Below are 26,088 nucleotides of genomic sequence, written 5' to 3' on the forward strand. Positions count from 1 at the left end.
TATAGATGGGTCTTAATATTGATGCTTAATTTTATTTTTACAGGATTAGTTCAGAACGAAGAAAGGAGAAGTCTAGAGATGCAGCCAGATGCAGGAGGAGTAAAGAGTCGGAGGTGTTTTACGAACTTTCTCACCAGTTGCCTCTTCCCCATCATGTGAGCGCCCATCTCGACAAAGCCTCCATTATGAGGCTAACGATCAGTTACCTGCGCATGAGAAAGCTGCTTGATGCAGGTGAGAGTTTTCAGGGGCAGATGAGTGTAAAGGAGCCTGAATATGGGTGAAAAGTAAGCTTTGCAATGGTCAGCAAATAAACATGTTGCTCTCTGTGCTGGAATGATCTGAAACTGCATCAGTGCCTAGCAGCTTATCGCCCCGCTCCCCCGACTCAGGGAGGTCATTTCTTTTAAAGATTGGAGAGGGGAAAGCCAAGAGCTTTATCTCATGCTGGTGGAGCTCAAATGTTAAGCTAGCCTGCTGCTCCCCCTCATCTCTGGTTACCACCAGTATTGCTGTCGCTCCCAAGGAAAGGTATGTGCCAGTGAACATTGTCTCTACAAAATGCTGGTTTCTAGAAGCAATAGTTAATCAAACCTGCACCATTTTGTTAAAGGTTGGTAAGTTCTTTTGGAGTGTAACTTGTTTTCAGGCATCCCCTGGCCTATTGCACTCTTGAGTTCACACCGTATTTCCTTTGCATATTTTTTTATATTCTGCCTCTGACTTATCTTATATTACTTGCTTATTAGCATTTCATACTTGATGTGCAGTTATCAGTAAATCTGCTTGCCATGGTGAGTGCAGTGCCATCCACTGATGTGGCCAGCCTTCCTCCCAACTTTGAAGCTAGAGAGCAAGAAAGGGGGCGGCGGGAGTTGAGGGTGAGAGAGTCGAGGCATTCAGGAGAGACTGGGTGGGAGAAGTGAGCATTGGGCTCTTCTGCTTGGCCAATTTTTGGCTTGGCCAGGATGCCCAGCCCAAAGTTGTAGGCCCCTGTTGATTTCCTGAGAAGTCCAGGGTATGGTTTTAAGACTCATGATGCCTCAACCTTACTGAAGCTAAGCAGGCCTGAGTTTGGTCAGTGGCTGGATGGGAGACCATCTGGGAGTCCTGAGTACAGTTCCTTGAGTTCCCTGGAGGAAAGCAATGGCATACTAAAACCCTGCTCTTTTACAACATGTCTCTAGGATGGAGGACAGCTTGCTCACAATCTCATCCTAATTGTTTAATCTGGAGCAGAGTAAACTAGGCTGTTTAAGGTTTAGGTGTCTTTCTGAAGTTCCTGTTTTCCAGCCACTGGGTGTATTTCCCAGTTATACTTGAGAGAGCCAAATATTTGTGTGTTTGTTCTTATCTGCCTGGGCAAGTAGTTAAAGAGGTGAGGACTTCTCCTTGAGAATTCTGTATTACTGAAAGCGATCTGGTTAGTATAGGTGGCCATTACTTGTTACATTTATTTATTTACAAAATGGAGAACAGACATCCTAGTGGTGTTGTCAGTACATATCTTATGGTATGTTTTCATTTTTTTTTTAATAATCTGGTTCTCCTGCTATCCTTCACAAACTTTTACTAGGTTAGTAAGTTCTACTATAGTGATACTTATCCCAGATTCTTGAGTGCGGAGGCTATAATTGATGTTTTTAATGTAGCTAATGGAAATGTTCACTACAACCACAATGTAATCAATTTAGTGTTGTTATATTTCTGTAGCTATTTCTGTTGTCGTGTGGTCCCTGTGAATTGTGTGCTGAATGTGCATAAATATTCGTGATTGTGGTCATCCCTGTGGAATGTCCACTTTGCCTGGTCAGTGCGTACAATCCCCAAATATGTTTGCATGCTTGCTTGTTTACACTAACATTTGTATTGCTTATTTAGCAATACAAATGTAGCAATACATCAGCCAGGACAGCTAGACTGGTGAGAGCGAGGGAGAGGGCCTTCTCTGTGGTGGCCTCCACTCTGTGGAACTCCCTCCCTAGGGAACTCCACCATGCCCCCTCTTTAATGAGCTTCCTCCACGCATTAAAAACGTGGTTGTTCAGGCAGGCATTTGGGGTGGGTTAGGGTATTTTTAGAAATATGATGTTTTTAATGTAGAATTTTATTGTTTTAAACTGTTTCTATTATTGTACATTGCCCAGAGTGGCTGGGTGACCAGCCAGATGGGTGATTAATAAAATAAATAAATTAATAAATTTATACCAGCATTTATACCCCGCTTTTCCCCTCTAAGAAGTAGTCAATCAATGCAGTTTACAAAATATAACAAGAGGCATAAAAATAACAGTCCATCATTAAAACACAACTAACAGATTAAAAGCAGCATTAAAGAACAAAAAACAGAACACGAGAACTAACAAATAAAATTAAGCAACAACAGAATCAAAAGCTTGTTTAAAGAGGTGTGTTGAATTGCCAGTGAAGGATAGAAAAGAAGGTAACTTAAACCAGGAAGGCAGTTAGCTACCATAAAACAATATGGTGTTTGTGGGCACCTTTCTTGACATGCACTAAGGTGCCCTATCCCTCCCACCTCAAAAAACAACAACAACAATTAACACATTTTCTTACTGGCTGCTGAGATCACTTCTAAGCAAAGTGAGGGCCTCCAGCTGCTGCCATCTTCATTTCTTGTGAACGCCTCCTAGACAGACTCCAAAACATTTTTAGGATATGAGGATGGCAGGCAGCTGTGGAATGACGTTTTCCTCTGCAGCACACCCAGGGACCAAGAAAAAGAAGGGGAAAAATAAAAAAGATGCTGAAAACCGTGGGTTCAAAGGAGTTGTTTAGTGTGTTGTGGTTCAAAAACCACCTCTACCTTGTACAAATTGTTTGGGTAGGTTATTTGTCCTTTGTGACTAGCCGCGCCTCCCATGGCAGCCATTTTGTGGTGGTGCCCATAACAGTTTCTCAAATTGCCAAATGTGTCAGTGGGTCCCAAAAGATTGCCTACTCCTGGTGTAGACATTGCTGAGCTAGATGGACCAATGGGAATGCAGCATCACTTGGCAATGATGCATATCAACCAGCGAATGAACACAATCTCCTTTTGGCACTAACATTTTGTGGATATTCTTCACAGTCTGTTCACATTAAACCCCAACATGGCTATGGACTTAATGTTTCATGACTTAATTAATATGCAGTTTGTGAGCCAGTCCTGTTGTTTGCATTCAGGGCCCTTTAAATCTAAAGTTTTCTATTTATATTTTATTAACAGAATAACAAACAACCATAGTACAATTCAGGTATAAGGGTGAAAAATATCTCTGTGCCATAGGGTCATTTTTTAAAGAACATTTTTAATTTCAATGAGAAAATATTAATTGCTTTAAAAGGATAGGGAAAAATAATGCTATCTGTGGACTAAGGGAATTTGGAAATATCAGGTTTCCGGGACTAGAATTTTTAATTTCATCGCGCTCTTTGTTGGTCTGAAAAGTGTTAAGTGAGGCTGTGTATGCTGGTAGAGGTTTGACTTGATATGACTTGCCTGATGAGTCTTCTGGTTAGGGTGTCATAAAGGCTGCATAAATAAGATCTTCAGTGAAGATTTTGTGTAGGTTCTGTTAACTCACATGTTTAATCAGCACCAAGTTTGTATCTTGATTTTATTTTATCAAGATTGGTATATTGTTTTTATATAATGATGACCGAAGTCAAGCAGTAAACATGAACCTTGGTGACATTCCATGTTTGTCTAATGCATACTGACTCTTGTAGGTGATCTGGAGGCAGAAGCTGAAATGGAGACACAGCTAAATTGCTTTTACTTGAAAGCTCTTGATGGATTTGTAATGGTTCTCTCGGAGGATGGCGACATGATTTACATGTCTGAAAATGTGAACAAGTGTATGGGACTCACACAGGTATGAAATGGACAGTTCTTTCCACTGCTTTGGGAATAATCACAGTGGGTACAATCTAGCCAAAGTTCCACTGATTTAAAAGGGCTGAACTTGGATTGTGTCCAGTGTTTTATCTACTGTAACTAACTGCGCTAAGCTTTCTCTTTCCTTTACAGTTTGAGCTGACTGGACACAGTGTGTTTGATTTCACTCATCCGTGTGACCATGAAGAGCTGAGAGAGATGCTTACCCACCGGAATGGTAAAAGAGAAATGTTCTGGCTTTTGATTTCAAGCCAGGTGGCTGCTCCTTAATCATCTGACTGCTTGCTACTAATAATAATTTAAATATCTGCTTGATTAATTTAACCACGTTATCTAAATTGACTCTGCAGCACCCAAGACTGCTTTTTAAATGTTTTAAATAGTTTGTTGTATTTTTCTGATTACTGTAAGCTGCCTTGAGAGGGTTTATATCCTGAAAGGCAGTGTGTGTGTGTGTGTGTGTGTGTGTGTGTGTATATGTGTGTGTGTGTGTGTGTGTGTGTGTGTATATATATATATATATATATATATATATATATATGTATGTATGTTTATATTTGTATTCAGCAGAAACTGAGGTCCAGTTCACATACTCACCTAGTCAAGGATCCTCTTTTTGTGTGATGTTGAAATGGGTCCTGAGCCCCAGTCTCCACAGCAGCTTTCCCCAACCTGGTCCCCTCCAGATGTGTTGGACCACAACTCCCAGCATTCCCCGAGTCAGCCGAAATGAATAACAAAGTCTTTAACAGGTGTTATATGTTGATTTATAACACCTGCCTTATGAATTTTTAATTAACGGCCACTAGTTTTATTGTATAATTGCTTGTATTGCCCTAATTTATATTTGCATTGGAAACTGCTTGGATATGTTTGTTTATTTATTACAATTCTATACTGCCCAATAGCCGAAGCTCTCTGGGCAATTCACAACAATTAAAACCATAAAATACAAGATGATAAAATACAATTTAAAAGTATAAAACTACAGTATAAAAAAATAAAAATAATAACCAAATAGAAACTAGCAGCAGTGCTAAGATTTAAAATACAATGCGAGATGTAAAACAAAAACTGAAAAACTAAAATGCCTGGGAAAATAAAAAGGTCTTTACCTGGCACTAAAAAGAGCATAATGTAGGCACCAGGCGAGCCTCTCTGGGAAGCTCATTCCACAACTGGAGGGCCACAGCAGAAAAGGCCCTCTTCTTGGTAACCACCCACCTCACTTCCTTTGGTGGGGGCTCCTGGAAAAGGACCTTTGAAGCTGATCTTAGGGACTGGGCGGAGGAGACGATCCTTCAGGTAACCTGGCTCCAAGCTATTAAGGGCTTTACCAGCACTTTGAATCGGGCTTGGAAATGGACTCGCAGCCAGTACAGATGAAAAACTACAGGCATAATATGATCCCATTGGCCAGTCCCCCTTAACACTCTCACTGCCATATTTTGGATCAGCTGAAATTTCCAGAGAGTTTTCAAAGGCAGCCCCATGTATAATGCATTGCAGTAATCCAGACAAGAGTTTATCAGAGCATGGATAACTGTAGCTAGGCTATCTGTGTCCAGTTAAGGACATAGTGGTATATCAGCCTAAGCTCATAAAAGGTGCTCTGTGCCACTGAGCCTACCTGTTCCTCTAGTGACAGTTCTGGATCCAAGAGCACCCCCAAACTATGAACCTGATCCTTTAGTGGGCATGCAACCCCCTCCAGAACAGGTTGAACATCACTTATACATGACAGGCAGTATAAAAATATTTGCAAATAGAAAAAAACTGAATAAAATCATAATGTCAGCACACCACATACCTTTTTACTCATAGGCCCAACGGACACAACTCTTTCCCTTCTAAAAATGGATTGTGGAGTTTACATGGCTGTATGCATGAAGAAGATCCTTGGACTGTTGAGCATGTGATCCAGCTCTGAGTATATAATATGTTTGGTGATAGTAAGTCTTCTCTTGGCCCAACCCAAGCCTGCTTGTGTGCCAGCAAGTTAAGCACTTGGCATGAGGAACTACTGTTGGGTTAGTACAACAGTGGATAAATAGCCTGTACAGTGCATGGTATGCCTTTTGACTTCAGCCAACGCAGCATCCTTTGCAATGGCACTGCTCTGTGGAGGAGATACACTTGGAACAGTGACCTTGCAATGTACTAGCACTGTAACAGGACTAGGGATGTACAAAAGGTACTTACCTTTCGGGGATTATGCTGATGGTGCGGGGGGAGGCGTTCCGTCCCTCCCCCCGGAATCCTCGCCGGGGGGGGGGAAGCGCTCCGTTCCTCCCCCCCTGGAATCTTGGCCAGCCGGCTGTGCTCCGCAGCGATTCTGCGGAGCCACTGGCCAGCTCCGCCAGCAGCCGGACATCCGGCCGCTGGCTAGCAGGGACGCAAATGGCGGCGGCTGGAGCCGCTGCCGTTTGCGTCCCTGCAGTCAGCCGTGATAGGCTACGTAAATCTTTACGTAGCGTATCACTTTTTTTTTTTAAACCTGGAAATGGTGGCGGCGGCCGGTTGGAAGACCGGCGGCCGGTTGGAAGACCGGCCGCCGCCGCCGGAGCCGCCACCGCCGCCGCCGCCACCAGGAAGATCCGCCCCAGGTAAGTCCCGTCCCGGGGGGGTGGCGGGCCGTTCCACCACTGATTTCGGGGGGCCGAATGCGCTGGCATTCGGCCTCCCCGAGATCTGTGGCGGAACTTTCGTACATCCCTAAACAGGACTAACGTTCTATACTTGCTTCTCAAGGATATTGATGCTGCAGTTACTTTGGCACAAACTAATTTGTGCAGCATCACAACTTATTGATCACTTTGTGGTGCTGAGAACACTGAGCAATTATGAGTCACGTGCACTGTTCTGTCCTACCTGAATTTCTCAATTCTGCAAAGCAGTTTATCTACCTTAATGCTAGATCTGTTTTCTCTATGTGCTTGAGAAGAACATTAAGTACATCTTGAATATTAACCAAATCTGGTTTGACCTTTGTTTGTTTTCCATTAATTGAGTGCAAGTATGTTGAGCCAAATTCTCCCTCTCTCTCTTCTGTTGAGGTTTGCAGGAAGACTTTCCTGCTAAAACAAAACCTTGTTATTAATCTGTTAATCTACTGTCTTTTGTGCTGTTCCCACCATATGATGTAAACGCTTTTTCTGTAATGAGTGCCCGTCTCCTACAACATTTATTACTTCTAAGTTAATTGTAGCATTTTCTGAAGATGGCATAGTAGCGATCAACATTATTGGTGATGCTTCCAATGCAACCGGGCCAAATCTGGATGCTTCAGCTGTTTAACAGGATACATTGCTGATGGGGGTAGGGGCATTCCATGGTATATTCTTGGCTCCAGCAGTGATTACAGTATTAAAGTATGGGCAGTGTTTTGAACTCTGCTTATATTCTTGGTTGTAACTGGCTGCATTCACATGAAACTGTAAGTTAGGATTCTGAAGAAGTCTGGCTTATCATGAACAAGTTGCACGCTGGTGCACACAGCTCCTTTGCTCCTGCTTGCTCCTCCTTTCAGTGGGAGTGACTAAACTAACTAGAAACCAGAAGCTTAGCCTGTCATCCAAACCCAGGACTCTGACCTGTTGCTGCCTTTACAAGCCAGGATTTGTAAGCTAAGAACAAACCGTGCTTGTATGATCATGGTTTGTAAAGGAAGCAACAGGCCAGGGTCCTGGGTTCAGACAACATACTAAGTTTCTGATTCCTGACTAGTTTAGTGGGTCCTGCTGGTGGGAGGAGCCAAGTGGGAGGAAACCGGCTGTGTGCCTGAGTACGCAGTTCGTTCACAGTAAGCCAGGATTCTCCAGAATCCTGGCTTACCATTCTGTGTGAACGTGGCCACTGTTTCTTGTGGCAGAGCTCCACAAGCCAATTTGAGTGGAAAAAATATTTTCTAGTGCATTAAGTCTGCTGTCTGTGTGTTTCAGTTGCTGTCTTCTGTGCTCAGGATTGTGTGAAGTGATAAATATCACTGATGTTATACTCCCTTGCATTAGGTCCTGTGAAAAAGGGAAAAGAACAGAACACAGAACGCAGCTTTTTCCTCAGAATGAAGTGTACATTGACCAGCCGAGGAAGAACTGTTAATATAAAGTCAGCCACATGGAAGGTAATCATACTTGTGATCGGAAAGCAATAAGTAGAGTGATTGGTGTCCAGACGTATTTGAGTGCAGTTGGTCATATACAAGTGAGCCTTTCAGGAGCATCAAAATAACACTTCTGTAAGAGGGAAAGAGAAACAGTGGTTCTCAATGCAAGTTAGATACATGATGCCCACCAGATGTTTTGGACTTCCAACTCCTATCAGCCCCAGCCAGCATGATCAGGAATGTTGGGACTTATAGTCCAGCACATCTGGAGGATACCAGGTTGGGGAAGGCTGTGCTATACACAGGCATAGGAATGTGCACGTGACTTTCAGTTTGTATCAGAGTTGCTTTTTGGCAAAAATGTTAAGTGTGCAGTTGGGGAGTGTGCCAGTCAAGCTTTGCTGACATGTGAATCACAAATGCACAGAGGTGCATGCACGTGCGCGCGCACACACACACGCACACACACACACACACACACACAGTGCACTGGAAAAGCAGGCAGGAGTGCAGGTCTGCCCTATACCGTCCAGATCCACTGACCCTCCTGCTCCTGTCTAAGAGTGCCACAAGCCACTGCTGCCTTCCATTTCTAGCACCTGTGGCATACAGAGGTGCACATACTTACTTCATCCTTCTCTACAGCATTCTCTTCTCTCAACCATTTTATCAGGCTGCAGCAGAGGGGGAGAAGTGAAATTGGGTGATCCTATTGGTTTTGCTGTTGTATCTTTTTGATGGTAAGCCTAATGACAGGACCTCTTATTTTTTGTTTATCTGTAAGTTGCTCTGGGAGAACTCTTGGCTGAAGAGTGAATAAACCAGTAACCAGTCATTTTTTTCATCCCAACACCCCAGGTACTTCATTGCACAGGGCACATTCGTGTCTATGACAATTGCAACAATCAGACAGTGTGTGGGTATAAAAAGCCTCCCATGACATGTTTGGTGTTAATATGTGAGCCTATCCCTCATCCGTCAAACATCGAAGTCCCCTTGGACAGCAAGACGTTCCTCAGCCGCCACAGCCTTGACATGAAATTTTCATACTGTGATGAAAGGTAAAGCTCTGGGAAAAAATGAGTGGTGCCTTGCTTTTCCTGTGGGTTTCTTGTCAGTGATGATAATGAGGCCAGTGTGTGGTTACTGACCTAGGAATATAGGAAGCTGCCTTATACTGAGTCAGTCCACCTAATGCAGTATTGTTGACACTTGACTGGCAGAAGCTCTCCAGGGTTTCAGGCAGGAGTTTTTCCAGCCCTACTTGGAGATGCCAGGGATTGAACCCCAGACCTTCTGCAAGCAAAGCGGGGGCTCTGCCTTCCCTTAATCTGGCACACAGCTTAGTCTTGCATTCTTGACACTTCTTACAAAGAGTTCAGCTATTTGGCCAGTAATGTGAATTTATTCATATCCTTAAGTTCTGCAACTTCAGCATTTGAAAGTTGATGATACAAAATACTTTCTAGGTAAATTACATGATGGAAATTCCATTCTTAAAATTGTTTCCCCATTTCGTAAGCATGTAACCAAAATCAAGCAAATACTATTTTATTGCATCAGAGAGCATCTTGCATATCAGGGAAGGAATCTGTTAGAAGCTGAATGAAAACACACGTTGTTGGGTATATTTCTATCTTTAGAAGAGGCATCTGATGTTACTTGATTTGCACAGTATTTTTTTCCCTCCTGAATTGATGTTCTGTGTAACACTGCCATCAAGTGGCTGAAAAAATATAAGCCATTTGAACTAATAACCCTAAAAGATGATGCTTCTAAATAGTGAATGTTCAACTTGGAGCAAACCTGACTCCTACTGTGAATGCTAATGGCATTTAATTTGATTGTTAGTGCATCTTTACTTAAAACATGCATTGGAGACAGTTTATCTTAAAAATATAAAATCGTGTAATTCAGAACTTCATGAAAAATCCTAACAATTATAAAATGAGGTCAGTGACGAAATAGGTTCTAGGTTTAGGATTTTGTGTTTTTGTACATTGCTTTGACTGCCTTCAAGCAATAAGGGAATGAGTGAATACATTCAAAGAACACACAATCGCTCATCTTTCCTCAAAGTAACAGCTAGGTAATCTGGTCATGCAGTTATTTCAGTCTCCTTCGAAATGGCAGCTAGTTGCTCAGTCTACTTCTAAAACTTTTTTTTGAAGATTCTGTGAGTTGCAGTATGAGTGCTGAAACAATTGCCGATTGGTTCACTGTATGGTAATGCCAATTTAGGCAGGCTTCAGCATATTAGAAAACAAGCTAAAACTAGCAGCATGAACTGAACTTCAGTTATGCTTGCATTCACAGACTTAGAATTGCTGTTTGCAGTGTTAGATTTGTTTGTAGACATACTCCTCAAAGTCACATCAATGACAAAAACCATAATTTGGGAGGAGGACATACTGAGCCAGACATGAGTATGTTAAGAATCTAGGAACACCTTGATTATCAGTGTCTGTCTAATGAGTAGAGAAGTGCCTCCCAACCCCTTTTAAAAAGTGATGTATTTACAGGGAATGCTCATTTCATATGGGAAGTGACCATAGTTCACGTGCCTTTTCTTAATAGCCATGCTGGCTGGGGAATGCTGGGAACTGTAGGACTGTTTTTCTGTTTAAACGTGCATAAGATTGCACCCTTAGTTATTAATGTAGCCAGAACAGTGATGTGTATTTGCCTCAATGGTTAACAGACTGCAGTGGTTTTCCTTGCAGCCATTTGTCCTTATGAAGTGCCTGGCTTTAATACAGATAACTTTATTTATAATACCTAGAAATATACATTAACAGCCTTCTCCCCTCTTGTATAAAGGATTACAGAACTGATAGGATATGATCCCAAAGAGCTTCTGGGCCGCTCCATATATGAGTACTATCATGCCCTGGACTCTGATCATCTGACAAAAACACATCATGACAGTAAGTTGGTGGGGGCAATTAGAAATGGGTTGCATGTTGAAATCTGAATTGCACTGATATGCTCTTTGCTGCTTACTGATATGTATTGTGTGTGTACAATGAGCACATCATGCTAAATGTTATGCATATTTTCACTGAACAATTTTAGACACTGCCTAGCTGCAGAAATAATGTGGGTCTCTTTCTGTTTCCAGTGTTTGCTAAAGGACAAGTGACCACCGGGCAGTACAGAATGCTTGCCAAGCAAGGGGGCTATGTCTGGGTTGAGACTCAAGCGACTGTCATATACAACACTAAGAATTCCCAGCCACAGTGCATAGTGTGTGTGAACTACGTCTTGAGGTGAGCTTTGCTGTTAGGAGAGGGCACTTTACTTCAGTGCCAAAGATCCTCAGCCAGGTTTTAGTGACCCCAGTATGCCTGGGCACTCTGGCTTCTTGTTGAATAGTTGCTGATATTTACTCTCTCTTTGAGATGGTATCACCTTTGATACCAACATTCTCTCCTTCAGTTTGAAGAGAAACCATGAAAACTACCGTGTGAGTGCATAATGCCTTAACCTATCCATTCTCATATTAAGTTCTCAGAGGTATCCAGAAATGGGAATTGCTAACAAGACTAAGGTCTTACCTACTTTCCCCACTGATTACTTGGTTAATCTCAATATATGTTTATATTATCTAGTGACACATATATCTATATCATCCAATAGACTTCCCCTTGTGCAACGGGACGTCCCCTTCTTCTCCCCCCACACTCCTGCCATTCCCATAATCTGCTCCAAAGAGTCCTCCACGTCTCCAGAGCAGATTGGGGGAAGCACATGGAGGGCTGCAAGGGGATCCCATTCTGTCAGTGGTGTCTGTTCTGCTGACGGAAGGACACAGTTGGATACAACCCCTAGTTTTGATTCTACTCCAAGCTGTGTTGAGAGACATGATATACTTAAAGTCTACAGATAACCTGAATCTTGTTATATGTATATTAAAAAAATAAACCTAGATTCTTGCTGTCCGTACAGTAGCATTTAGGCAGGCCTTGAAGATCACTCTCTTCATGGCTGCCTTTAATTGATACCATAGCTTGTGCCTCCAGAGGAGCTTCATAAAATAATCTGTACATTTGTTCTGATGTGATTATTTTTCAGTATTAACTTGTGTCGCACTACTACTTTTGTACGTCACTTTGTGAGGTTGCTCCCTAAAAAGTGGCTTTAAAATACTTGAAATAAAGGTGTCACATTCCTATTCCCTGTGCATATTCCTGTATAGGGTTTAGTAACCCTGTTCTGTCCTTGGCACAAGCAGCAGAGCTAGCTGTTCCAGGGTGTGTGTGTGTGTGTGTGTGTGTGTGTGCGCGCATGCATGCTCCAACCATAGCACTTCCTCTCTGCATGGTGCAAGTTATGCTCTGGAGTACAAGTAACTTGCAGTGTGCAGAGAGGGAAGGAATGGAGGTACAGAGGCCATGCACAGTCCTCTCATTCCCCCTGGTGCATTGTGTGTAATAACCATGTGCATGGTGTGTCTGTTGGGGGGCAGGGAGAAATGGGGATGTATGGAACCCTGTGGGAATCTTCTGTGTCTGTGGTGCTGTGCCTATGGTAAGGCCCATTGTGCAAGCTCTTCGTATATGTTACCAGTGGTATTTTCGTGCAGAAGAACAGTTCATAGAAGGGTGCAAACAAAAGCGTGTATTAATAAATGGAACCCAATGTGTGTTGCGCCATATTTAACCCCTCATCAGGGCAAGCCATTCCAAACAAGTATAACTCCCCCCCCCCACTGCTCCGGATCCTGCTTAGATGCGGAGCGGTATATAAATGTTGTAAATAAATACATAAATACACTTTTAAAAAAAAAGTTCTGTTAGATGGTTTATAGCACAAAAATTGTATGCCACAAATAACCTTCTATCTGTAATTTTTTTTTAGTCTGTAAAGCACACAGGCTCTTTTGATGTGAGCCATGTGGCCTGACATGTTATGTTCTGCTTACTAATCTATATTTTGTCAGTGTCCTTCAGATTTGTTCTCATATTGTACTAGTCTGGGGAGCATTCCTCTTGCCATGCTAGTGATAGCACATGCAACCCGATTCTGTGTGTGTGTTAACCGCTGAGTGTTGCAGTGGTTTTTGAACTCTGTTCTGGAGAGCCCTAGGATTCCTCAATGAGAAGATGAGTAATGGTGGATCAGTTTCCTGAAAGATCCACCACTAATGATTATTCCCTGCAATGCACCGCCATAGTGGAGTGTTGGATATGTTCTAGGGTGCCGAGTGATGTCAAGGCGCAATACGTCTGGCCAGCTCTCCATGTGGTCTGACTTTGCACCCTACAGCATACTCCAGAATTCTTAGCAGTGAGCAGGGGCTCTGTGGCAGATACATGGGGGGCTCTTCAGCAGGAAAGAGTTCCATGGCGCTAGAAAGTGTTGAAAGCCTTTGTATAATAAAATGGGCATCACAGGCTAGTAACAGCTCTCCAACATTTCCTTCTCTGCTTTTCTACAGTGGCATTGTTCAAGGGGACTTGATTTTTTCACTCCAGCAAACTGAGTGTATGTTGAAACCGGTGGATTCACCAGAGATGGGAGTAATCAAAATACTTGACAATACTGAACAGGAAGACAGCAACAGCCTCTTTGAGAAACTTAAGACGGAACCAGATGCATTAACCTACCTTGCTCCTGCGGCTGGAGACACCATAATAGCATTAGATTTCAGTGATGGTGGGTGTGCTTTTAGTTCAAAGAACCTGCTGATGAGTAAAGTTAGCTATAGAGTATGTTAAAAACAAGTTGCATGTTTTATCGGATGCCCTTGGTATCTGCTGTACTTTAATGAAGCCCTTAATGTGTGCAACACTTCTTACTTAGGTTGATGATTTCTTTTAATTTTATAGAGTCTGATGAGCAACCGTTTGATGACGTTCCTTTGTATAATGATGTAATGCTCCCCTCATCCAGTGAGAAATTGCAGAGTATAAATTTGGCAATGTCCCCACTACCTGCTTCTGAAGCTACAAAGCCGCTCTGTCGCAGTGCTGACCCAGCACTCAATAGAGAGGTGGTGTCCAAGCTGGAGCCCAGCACGGAGCCCTTAGATCTTGCTTTCTCAGTCCGTCGGACACAAGACCAGCCAGCCACTCCTTCCGACGGAAGCACCAGCCAAAGCTCACCTGAGGTGAGTCGTTTGATAATATGTGGCAGACCTGTAATATTCAGTTGATTCAGACCTGTAAATAAAAGATCTGTTTCCAGTTTTAAATCACTGTCAGCTTTGTATTCTGCCTTTCTTCAAAGAAGCCCAAACTTGTGTTCTTGAGAGTTATCCCATTTTGTCCTTCCACCAGTTCTGCAAGATAGAGCAAAGAGAGAGAGAGATTGGCAGGCCTGTTCTAGTGGGCTTCATGCTGAGTGGGTATTCAAATCTAGGTTGTCTGAATCTATATCCAGCACTACAGCTGCTACCTTATAGTGATTCTCCATCCGGAGATATGATAGCGCTCTTCAAGTACTTGAAAAGTTGTCGCAGAGAAGAAGGTCAGGATCTCTTCTCAGTCATCCCAGAATGCAGGACAGAGAATAATGGGCTCCAGTTACAGGAAGCCAGATTCCAGCTGACCATCAGGAAAAACTTTCTGACTGTTAGAACAATATGACAACGGAACCAATTGCCTAGGGAGGTAGTGGGCTCTCCCACACTGGAGGCATTCAAGATGAAGCTGGACAGCCATCTGTCAGGGATGCTTTGATTTCTGCATTGAGCAGGGGGTTGGACTCAGTGGTCTTATAGGCCCCTTCCAACCCTACTGTTCTATGAGTCTGTGATCAGAAATCTTTTCTTTTTCAGTCAGAGGTGCAATAACAATTTTTACTGTTCTGGATCAGCATAGAAGCTAAAGAGTGATAAGAGCTAGAATGACTCAGGTGATACTTCCACCTGCCCTTCATTTGACTAAACTGAGTTGGCAGGTTATCAAGCGTTTTGAGTTGTGTAGAATTCTCCACCTGACAACTTGATACCCTGCTATACCAATGGCCAAGTGAAAGGTATCACTAGATACTTTTTGGGTTCTGTCCTTCAAACAAAAGATATGGGGGGATTTGAGAAGTGATGTATGATTTTTTTTTAGTTTAGGGGTGTCTTTAAATTTATGTGAGCTTTAGCAAACAAAGTATAATCTAGTACTTCCGTCATGCCTCATCCTAATTGTAGGAAGCTCTAACATTTAACATTTTGGGGAAATCTATGAATATAAGTACCACTTATTTCTATTGCATGAAATAGAGTTGCATTCATTACAGTTGGGTGAACATTTTACTGAACACAGATATGGATTATCTTCACAGCCAAATAGTCCTCCTAATGACTATTGCTTCGATGTGGATAATGAGATGGCCAGTGAGTTCAAACTGGAGTTGGTGGAAAAGCTCTTTGCAATAGACCCAGAGTCAAAAAGCCCGTTCTCTATGCAGGTGAGCACATTAACTAAAACTTGGCATGTGATTTCTAGGCCTCTGTTGTGGTATGGCAAAGGGCTTAACGTTTCCTAATATATGCAGTGTTACTTAACGGTGTTTTGGGCATAAGTTCTCTGACACTAATCTGAAATACTCAGTTCGTTACTGCATAACTTTGGATGAGGGTGAGGGGAATAAAAAGCTATGGTGGTGATCCAGAAGTGAACACTATACTTGTGTGCACTGAACCTTTTCTGAGTGTTTTACCTCTTGGTACACTCCATAACTGTGCAGCCAATTTGCTATTTAAATTTCCCCATGTTTAAAAATCAGGATTGAGATTTGGTGTAGAGTTGAGATTAGGAAAACCTCACGTAGGCAGCTGGTTGCTTGCTTATTTACTTTAAGATGTATACCCTCCATAGAGCCCCCAGGGCAGCTAATATCTATGTAAAATAAAAATAAAACCATTGTGTCAGGTGCATGTATATAGTAGCTCAGCTCTGGAAGCTCCTCGATGCTATGTTGCTCACTATCTCCATTCATTTCAATGGGTCTCCCACATAAGGTTTTACAAGGCAGCAGTTCTTGATGGATTTCAGCCACAATAACATATTAACCATCACTGCAGTCTTGATTTTCTTCTACCAAAATGTGCAATTACATATTCTTGTTTTTACCTTTCAGGAAACTGATTTAGATTTGGAAATGTTGGCACCCTATATCCCCATGGATGATGATTTCCAGTTACGTTCCTTTGACCAGCTTTCTCCACTGGAAAACAGTTCTGCAAGCTCTCCTTCCAATGTGGCCACGGTCACAGGATTTCAGCCTATTCCATTGTCATCGCCTGCCACAGACAAGATAAAGTCGGTGACAATCAAACATGAGGATGACCCGAAGGCACTCGTAGCTCCTGTTCACATCACTATAGAAAGCAACAGCGCCCCAGCATCACCCTATACTGAGAATCGAAGTCGAACTGCATCCCCGGTCAGAACAGGAAAAGGCACAGTGGAGCAGAAAGAAAAGTCGAGTCCAGGAACACCAAACTTATTGACAGTCACATTGGGTAAAAGGTAGATTTAAATAATATGAGCCTATTTGATCTTAAAACCAATCATGTAATATATACAGTTACAAAGAGGGGAGCAGTTAATCGTTTTATGTGTGCTGCACATCTGTTCAGCAAGGAATCATAGCAAGAATTTTGACTGAGTTGCATTTTTTTTTGTACACATGCCTAGCTCCTGGCGTTTAAGCTTGCTTTTATCATCTGTACATCACATTCTCATGTACAGAATTTATTTATTAATTAATTACATTTCTATACCCTCCAAAAGCTGAAGCCCTCCAAGTGGTGGTTGTTTCCCATTTACAGATAAGGAACTGAGGCTTATGACAGAGAGTGACTTGCCCAAACTGCCCACCAAGTTCAGAGCAAAGCTGAGACTTGGAACCTAGAGATTCTAGGTCCAGCTCTGATGCTCTGCTACCTTCAGCCCTTTTCTCCCCTATCTAGTATTTTGTTCAAGCCCGAAGCTGAACAGTTCTTACCAGTTCACAGTGTGGTGCAGAGATTATAGTTCAGTTTTTGAGTCAGATGTAAATGCTAAAACTCCCCGTGCCTGATGTTCAGTTTTGTATTGTGCACCCATAGCAGGTGCTGGATGCTACAGAAACATGACTCCAGTCCCACTCTAAACTCATGAACACATGGGCGTGAGAAAAGGAAGGAGATATGAGGGCAGGATGGGTGTTGGAAGTGGGGTAGTGAGAACAGTTTGAAGGGAAACGAAGCTAATAGGGAGAGGGTTGTGCTCTGGCTACACCCAGTAGAGGAATGTACATCTGATGTGTTGACCTGACCTCTGATCTCTCTAAATGATATATCTGTCTGTCTCTTTCTTTCTGTCACACACACACACACACACACACACACGCTTACACCCCGCCCCACACCACTTGAGTACAACCCTAAGGCATGCACTTAATTTTTAAAATGAAGTGCTCAGATCAGAGATAGGCATATGGTCAAGGAACACCTAATGACTTTGAATGAGTTCAAATCTCCAGGGCCATATGAATTGCATCCTAGAGTAATAAAGGAACTGGCAGAAGAACTCTCAGAACTGCTGTCTATTCTCTTTGAGAAATCATGGAGGACGGGGGAAGTGCCAGATCACTGGAGGAGGGCTAATGTGGTCCCTATCTTCAAAAAGGGTAAAAAGGAGGGACCTGGGAATTACAGACCAGTCAGTCTGACATCAATCCCAGGGAAAATTCTCGAGCAGATGATAAAGCAATCCCTCTGGAAGCATCTTGAAAACAATGCCGTGATTACTCAAAGCCAACATGGATTTGTCAAAAACAAGTCCTGCCAGACAAATCTGACCTCATTTTTTGATCAAGTCACCTCCCTTGTGGACTGTGGGAATGCTGTAGACATCATATACCTCGACTTCAGCAAAACTTTTGACAAAGTGCCCCATGATATCCTGATGAGCAAACCAGCTCAAAGTGGGCTAGATGAAACAACGATCTGGTGGATCCACAGTTGGCTACAGAATTGGACTCAAAGAGTGCTTATCAATGGGACCTTCTCAAACTGGGGAGAGGTAATGAGTGGGGTACCGCAGGGCTCAGTCCTGGGCCCAGTGCTCTTCAACATTTGTATTAATGACTTGGAGGAGGAGGTGCAGGGAATGCTGATAAAATTTGCAGATGACACCAAATTGGGTGGGATAGCGAATACTTTGGAAGACAGAAACAAAATTCAAAGTGATCTGGATAGACTGGAGCTTTGGGCAGAAAACAGCGTAATGACATTGAATAGGGATAAATGCCAAGTTCTGCACCTAGGAAAAAGAAACCAAATGCACAGTTACAAGATGGGGGATATGTGGCTCAACAACACTACAAGTGAGAAAGATCTTGGAATTGTTGTCGATCACAAGCTGAATATGAACCAACAATGTGATGTGGCTGCAAAAAAGGCCAATGCTCTTTTGGGCTGCATTCATAGAAGCATAGCTTCCAAATCCCGGGAAGTACTAGTTCCCCTCTACTCAGCACTGGTTAGGCCTCATCTGGAGTACCATGTCCAGTTCTGGGCACCACACTTTAAGAAGGATGCAGACAAACTGGAGAGGGTTCAGAGGAGGGCAACAAAGATGATCAGGGGACTGGAAATAAAGCCCTATGAAGAGAGACTGAAAGAACTGGGCATGTTTAGCCTTGAGAAGAGAAGACTGAGGGGAGTTATGATAGCACTCTTCAAGTACTTGAAAGGTTGTCACAGAGAAGAAGGCCAGGATCTCTTCTCTATCCTCCCAGAGTGCAGGACACGGAATAATGGGCTCAAGTTACAGGAAGCCAGGTTCCGGCGGAACATCAGGAAAAACGTCCTGACTGTTAGAGCAATACGACCATGGAATCAGTGACCTAGGGAGGTGGTGGGCTCTCCCACACTGGAGGCATTCAAGACGAGGCTGGACAGCCATCTGTCAGGGATGCTCTGACTTGGATTCCTGCATTGAGCAGGGGGTTGGACTCGATGGCCTTGTAGGCCCCTTCCAACCCTACTATTCTATGATTCTATAAATCCATCTGAAAGCTGTGTCTTGCTATGGAGCCCCTTCTCTCTTTGGTTCCAGTCACTGATTCAGTGATGAGTCTATTCAGTGGCTATTCAGTGATGAGGAAAGACACTCTTCTTTGTGTTGCTTCACACATATCAGGGGTCTATGGACCTAAACCCCAGAGATGTCACGTTTTTACAAGCAAAAGAGCATTGTGGAACCTACTTTTATCTGAAACATGACACACATGCAGTTTGTTTTCACGTAAGACATTTCTAAGCTAAGACAGAAGTCAGGAGTGGTAGAGCACATGCTTTGCGTGCCAAATGTCTCAGATTCAGTTCCTGGCATCATCTGGTAGGGCTGGAAGAACTCCTGCCTGCATCCCTGGAGAGTGGGCTAGTCAGAGCGCCAGTGGTCTGATCCAGTGTAAGGCAGTGTCTTATATTCCTGTATGTGGGCTGGAAGTAGAAATTAAGCTGTCTGAATCTGTTTTCCTCAGTAGATCAACTGCAGCGAATGAAGAAATCAACCCAAAGCTAATAGCTCTGCACAATATTCAGAGGAAACGAAAGATGGAACAGGATGGCTTGCTTTTCCAAGCAGTGGGAATTGTAAGTTTTCAAAGATTCCTCTCTCCTCCCCGCTCCCTGGTTTTAACTGAGGGCATTGCATCTTTTTAAGCTTGGATTTTTCTGATATGGTCACGTTGTCATTACAGTTAGGGCACAATCCACCCTGAAGTTCTCCACTGAAATGAAAGGGAGCACTCCACCAGCAGCCACCACACATGCTTCCACCACGCAACGCACCCTTTTTAGTGTGAGAAAATGTTGTTTAAAACCAATTTTAAATGTTTCCTCTCTGCACACAGAAGACTTCAATAGATTTTTATTTAACGTACGCCTGCCTGCACTCTAAAACTGGATGGCCTTTCAGCAGCCATCACTTTTTTTTTTCTCAGACCACAGGCTGGGCAGATAGTCAGGTTCTGTACTAAAGGTGGTATTGCCTAGTGGATTCAAGGGCTTCAAAAGGTATGGAGCAGTTGTGTCTCAGATAGTAGAAGGTGATCAGTTTGTGTGTGGGCACACAAAGAATGAATGTGCTTCCTGAAAGAGCTCCCTAAGAGGCTGATTAATAGAATGTGCTGTATGACATAGAAATACATGCAGAAACGTATTGCTTATTTTCCTTAAAAGTGAAACTGAGCAAACATTTTAACAACACCTTGATTAAAATTAGATTAGGGCCATGGTGGTGGTGGTGGTGAATGTAGATAAAATTGCTTTTGTAAAAAAAAAGTCTGTACTGGCTACAGAGTACCAAAATGTTCAAAATTAGCTTGGAAACCAGCTAATTTTGACACTTTGGCACTCCGTAGCTACTACAGATGACATTTTTTAAAAAACAATATTTTTTAAACAATTGGCAGCTGCCAGTGGTGTGTGGCCCATGGGGGGATCCGGGGTGGGTGGGGTGAAAATGGCCCCCAGACCTCCCAAAGTTGCTCACCCTGCTCTAGGGTGTTTTTGTTTTTTAAAGGCTTTAAGCTTTTTTTAGAGTAGTTAAAATATCCCTCCCGCTTTTTCGCTGGCTTTTGGTCAGGGCTATACTAAAAGCTGTTCTTGTTTTTTAAAGGCTTTAAGCTTTTTTTAGAGTAGTTAAAATACCCCTCCCCCTTTTTTGCCGACTTTTGATCAGGGCTATACGGTGATGTTCATAGCATTTTCATGTGCCTGGGTTTTTAAAATCTGTTTCTTCTGTTTCTTCTTTGTATATTTGTATTTTGATCATTGCCTGATGCCATGAACCTGGGGGAGGGAATAAACTAGAAATATTAAATAATGAGTAGAGACTTTAAGTGCAGTATAGCAAACATAAAATGCTTATGCATAATGCAGGTGGTTTCCTGTAGTGCTTAAATATAAAAAAATTGTGCTGATAAGTTTGCAATAGGAAAAGGAATTAATTTTGACAAAGAACTTCAGTGGTTTTTGGATTCACCCCTAACAGTTGATTTAATATCAATACCTGATATTTATATGGAAGGCTTTTGGAATTTCCCTAGTTGGAAATTTTTCAGGTGTCTGATAGATTTCTTATGCATATCCACATGAAAGGTCTTTAATCTACATGGTTCTTGATGTACAGGGTCCTCCTCCTACATACACTGTAGAGGACCGTAACTGTAGGATCAAGTCGGAACCATTCAGCCTGCATAATCAGATTCATAGTTCTGCCTTTTGTACCAGTGAAGATACATTTGTATCTTAAGAGAACAATTCTCTTATTGGTTGAACGCTATAGAAACATAGGTGTTCCTCTTTAACATGAATACTAGAATAGTTCCCATTTGCTTCTCCCCGGCCTTAATCCACCAGAATATATCCTGTAAAACAAGGGTTGGCAGACTTCAAGCTTGCACAATCTACTTCCAGAACCTTGTGGTCCATCAACTGGAGCCAGCCACAAAATGGTGTGTTGAAGCCAGGTACAGTTACCAGCTGTGTCTCATGAGCCACTGTGGTACCCTGAATTTACACAAACAATTCCACATCTTAGTTACTATAGATCAGGGGTTCTAACATCAAACCCTTAACATTCACCAAGAAGGCTACACAAAAATATGGTCCAATGCATCCCATTTTATAGGTGAGGAACACTAAGCCAGAGTGAGCAGCGATTAGCCTAGTACAAGGCTGTTAAAATGGCAGATACTACTTTTTGTAATTTTCATCCAAACCGTTAAGGGCACAGTCCTATGGCGCTAGACAGCATCTAGATGGCCATAGGATTTTTCATTTTCTGGGAACTGAGCTTGGAGCTAGCACTCTGAGGTCAGTTCTCAGAAAAGCGACTCCCTGCCCCCTCCCCTGTTGCCTCGTAGGTGGTGTGGTTTGTCCTTGGCTGTGCACTCGTAAGAGGCGCCCTGGCTATTCAGCCGAAATTGGCCGGCTAGGTGCAAATGCAGGGCGGCTGGAGCACTGAGGAGAACATCCCCTCCACGCTCCGCCCACCCTGCATTGGGTAGTCAGTTGCTTCTGAGTTCAGAGGTGGCTGACTATCCCCATAGGATTGTGCCTTAAGCAAACATTCCTGTTTGGACAGCTGGGGAATACTGACTGCTTGGTCCTATTCATTTTTACTTGGGAGGGAGTCCCAACTAAGTGTGCATAGGATTGGAGTCTCAGGCTCAGAAATAAACAGCACTCAAGAATCAGGCTGAAACTTTATGCTGTGGTTTGTCAGGCAGCAACCATTCCAGGTTTGGAAGAAGGGAAATGAACCAGGAATCCCTTGACAGATGGTCAATATTCTTTCCCCTCCCCATCCGCCCCACTGTAGAAGGTCTCATCAAAATAAATAAGATTTGCTTTGCACCAATCCATTGGATTGCAGTGGAATTTGCCCAGAAAGCGTTTCCTTGCCCTATCTATCTATCTATCTATCTATCTATCTATATCCCGCCTTTTTTCCTCTTGCAAGGAACCCAAGGTGGCTTACATTATCCTCCTCCTCTCCATTTTATCCTCACAACAACAACCCTGTGAGGTAGGTTGGGCTGAGAGTCTGTGACTGGCCCAAAGTCACCCAGTGAGCTTCCAGGCTGAGTGTAGACTAGAACCCCGATCTCCCGGCTCCCAGCCCAACACTCTAGCCACTACACCACACTGCCTTCTTTGCAGGATACTTGCTTTTAAAATGAGAACCCTTTTTACACAGTAGTTCATTAATGTCTTTTCAATAGTATGTTCATGTAATATCTCTGGGATTGCATTAAATAAACCTTCCTGTGTGTGTGTGTATGTTTTTGAAGGGCACGTTATTGGCGCAGTCAGGTACTCCTGGAACAAATGTATCCCTGGCTTGGAAACGTGTAAAAGGATGCAAACCTAATGGACAGAATGAGGTGGCGGCAAAGACAGTCATTTTATTACCATCAGGTCAGTGTCTGTGTGTATGCTGACCTAATGTTACTGTGTTAATCTAGTAGTGCCCATAAAGCAAGACAAGCCAGGTGCTCTCCCCTTTTCTGTGCCCATGTAGCTTTCACTCAGAGTTGTGCAAGCCTCCCATTACTGAAGTAAATGGGGAAGGCAGTGCACTCAGGAGCCACGGAGCTTCCATTAATCAGGGTCCCTGTCTAGAAGGGGTCCCAGTAGGTGGAACAGCATGTATGCTCCTTGAAGAAAGAGCAGTGGCTTCTGTATTTGCCATAGAAGATTGGAGGAAATCTGAAGTAGCATAAAGGAAGCAGCATGGTGGAACAAGCCATTATTGATGGGAGAGCTGTTGAGGAACTCTACTTTTGTGTGTGGGGGGGTAGGGGGACAGGCTGGACACAGGAGTTTAAGAATGGGAGGAAGAAATAGAGATACAGAATGTGAAACTAGAATCTAGCAGCCATTCCTTAACTGTTTGGCTAGTAATCAGTATGGCCATGTGTGCTTTGTATTAAAAAGATTAACAATAAAGTTCTGCATGCAGATTCTGTGCCTAGAAAAGCTGAATTCTGCAGGCTCTATAAATGTGCATATTTGTGAAAAATGCAGGCTTTTTTTTTCACTATTTGGCTAGTTATCGGTAGGGGAAAACCCCCTTACTGACTACTAGAAATCTTATTCCACCACTCCTCTGGCTTGATATTATATAAGACATTGACCACACACTTTTTCAAGGTGTATTTTCATACCCATAAGGACTAGAAACTTGCTTTTTATATTTTTAAGAGGAAGCTAAGTTCTGCTTGTTTTCTCTGCTCCCTCTCTCTTGCAGGATACCCACAGCCCTGGTTACCAGGTGCCACTAATTAAATCTCTAGCAGCCATAATGTGACTTGTACTTTCAAGATACTCAGGTTGTGCAAATAACATACATTCCCTTTTCCCTTTTAGATATAGCAAGTAAACTTCTAGGGCAGTCGATGGACGAGAAGGGACTCCCGCAACTTACCAGCTATGACTGTGAAGTGAATGCTCCCATACAAGGCAACCGAAATCTGCTACAAGGCGAAGAATTGCTCAAAGCCCTGGATCAAGTCAACTGAGCTTTTTTCCCCCCTTCACAATCGTTCTGTTTTCTTGGACACTGGTGACTCACCACCTAAAAGCAGTCTATTTATATTTTCTATATCTGATTTTAGAAGCCTGGCTACAAATACTGCACTAATTCAGTTAGTTTGTGGATCTGATCCCCTTTCTACTTTGGACGGTCTCTTACATAAAGAGCATTGGTTTTTTTCTTTTTTAACAACAGTAACTCAGCTAATGGTGCATTTTTTGGTACATAAACAATCAAAGTTCAGTACATTTAGAACACGCTTGCAATGGCAGCTTTGAAGTAGGCTCCTTTTTTAAAGAAGTATTTATTTTTTATTTAGACCTGGAGTTTGTCACTGAGGAAATTTCTATCAGATACATCACCACAGTAAAACTGCCTAAGCCTTCTATTGTGTGATCATAGGACACTGAAGGCACCTTGTGCTCTGTCGCTCTATGATGTTCAGATAAATTTTTACTTAACTTTTTTTTTAAAAAAAGAAACATTGCTTTGCAGCAGTGCATTTGTAGCCACAATCGCACAATCTATTTTCTTAACAAAATAAAAACAAAATGCCAGCAGTTCCTCATGCAATATATTCTACATTTATAAAGCTAGTTTTTAAGGAGGACATTTTTCCCTTTTCAGTTTCTCTTTTTTATGTTTATTGCCTGTGAAATCACGTAGAAATGTTGGAGTAATGTTTTTTTGGTCACGTTGTATTATAAGAGGGTTCTTAAATGCTGTGTTAATGTCCAAGTGGGGTTAGGGGAAAAGAAGGGTTTGATCTTGAGAGGCTAGCAACGTTGGGGGTTTTTTAGATCAGGAAAAAAGATGGTGTGGGAGGGATGTTCATGAAATTATGAATGGTTGTGGAGAAAGCAATTTTTTTTCTCCTTTTTGCAATATTAGAACTTGGGTTCACCCAATAAATTTGATTTTCGGCACAGAAAAACACAGTTTTTCACACAGTGCATTAATTCACTGCCACAATGTGGAGATGGCCACTGGCTTATATGGCTTTTTAAATGAACAAAGGATAAGGCTATTTGCCATAATAGCGAAATGGAACCTCCATGTTTGGAGGAAGTATACTAGTTTGCCGGGGGACAAGCAACAGGGAAAGGCGTCTTGCTCTGCTTGTGGTCTTCCTAGAAGCATCTGGCTGGACTAGATGGATCCTTGGCCTGATCCAGCAGGGTTCTTCTTCTGTAATTTATGTGGATAAATTCTCCTTTTAATTGAAAGTAAAGAGGTTTTTGATGTTTGCTTTGCCAGCTCAGAGAGAATTCTCCCTTGCCTATAGCTGTGAAAAGTTCATGTTAATATTGTGTATCTAATAATTAAATGTTCTAGTTACCCTATTTGGTAGAGGTGGTATTTCAAGCAAATCATAATACAACCTGCCTTGTTAGCAGAGTTGCCCAGTTTCATCATTGAGTTGCTTGGTAATATTTGTTGTTTTGGTTTTTTTGCACCTTGTTGCTATTAACATCCATGTGTTTTATTTTTTTTATTTTATTTTTTGTTAATGATAGATTTCAGTAATGCTGAATATATTTTAGGAACCATTTTCATTTAGGGAATTTGTCCCAAACCATCTTATTTTCCTTCTGTGTGCTGTATAATAATTCTCCCCTCCACTCATTCTTTTTCCCTCTTTTGTGGTTGGATCTAACACTAACTGTATTGTTTTATTACATCAATAAACTATATGTGGACCAGGCCTGCAACAAAGTGTTGTATTTGCAGATGACAGTGAATTTCCAGTGTTGACAGTGATTTTTGGGGGGAAATGGTCATATGATTGCCTCCAGCTCACAACTCAAGCCTACCATGCCACCTTAAAGTTTCTTGAAGTGCACTGAGCTGTGATAGGTCTGGGGGGTGCATCAGTCTGATATTTACATGCTCATCCTAAGATGTTGAAGGAACTTGCAAGGCCTGATGGCTGGCAGAACACTGTTCTTACAGTGCAATTCTTTATATGTCTACTCAGAAGAAGGCTCCATTGAGTTCAATGGGACTTCTAGGTAAATGTGTATAGGATTGCAGCCTTAGACAGC

The 26,088-nt window shown here is 42.5% G+C and overlaps 1 protein-coding gene and 1 long non-coding RNA gene across 3 annotated transcripts in view; one reads left to right on the plus strand and one right to left on the minus strand.

Moving 5' to 3' along the window:
- The window catches only part of HIF1A (hypoxia inducible factor 1 subunit alpha), a 67,832-nt gene extending 42,050 nt beyond the window's left edge, over positions 1-25,782 (plus strand). The window contains exons 2-15 of one of the 2 annotated variants that reach the window (XM_084836607.1): positions 44-234; positions 3,733-3,878; positions 4,034-4,118; positions 7,912-8,024; positions 8,865-9,067; positions 10,827-10,933; positions 11,128-11,275; positions 13,447-13,664; positions 13,838-14,118; positions 15,288-15,413; positions 16,086-16,477; positions 19,482-19,593; positions 22,800-22,926; positions 23,878-25,782. In XM_084836607.1, coding sequence (XP_084692733.1) covers positions 44-234; positions 3,733-3,878; positions 4,034-4,118; positions 7,912-8,024; positions 8,865-9,067; positions 10,827-10,933; positions 11,128-11,275; positions 13,447-13,664; positions 13,838-14,118; positions 15,288-15,413; positions 16,086-16,477; positions 19,482-19,593; positions 22,800-22,926; positions 23,878-24,029 — 2,401 coding nt within the window. In that variant the 3' untranslated portion in view covers positions 24,030-25,782. The remainder of the gene's footprint in view (positions 1-43; positions 235-3,732; positions 3,879-4,033; positions 4,119-7,911; positions 8,025-8,864; positions 9,068-10,826; positions 10,934-11,127; positions 11,276-13,446; positions 13,665-13,837; positions 14,119-15,287; positions 15,414-16,085; positions 16,478-19,481; positions 19,594-22,799; positions 22,927-23,877) is intronic. The other variant, XM_084836617.1, reaches the window with a different exon arrangement.
- LOC146356935 (uncharacterized) lies at positions 13,486-16,248 on the minus strand. The gene is made up of 2 exons (XR_014788085.1): positions 16,079-16,248; positions 13,486-14,289 (listed from the first exon to the last, which is right to left on the minus strand). It is a non-coding gene; the product is annotated as an uncharacterized LOC146356935 (long non-coding RNA).
- Positions 25,783-26,088: the final 306 nt, after the last annotated feature.

This window comes from Heloderma suspectum, chromosome 1 (genome assembly GCF_057233095.1).
Source record: "Heloderma suspectum isolate Gila_16-S chromosome 1, 16-S_ref, whole genome shotgun sequence".
NCBI classification, from domain to species: domain Eukaryota; kingdom Metazoa; phylum Chordata; class Lepidosauria; order Squamata; family Helodermatidae; genus Heloderma; species Heloderma suspectum.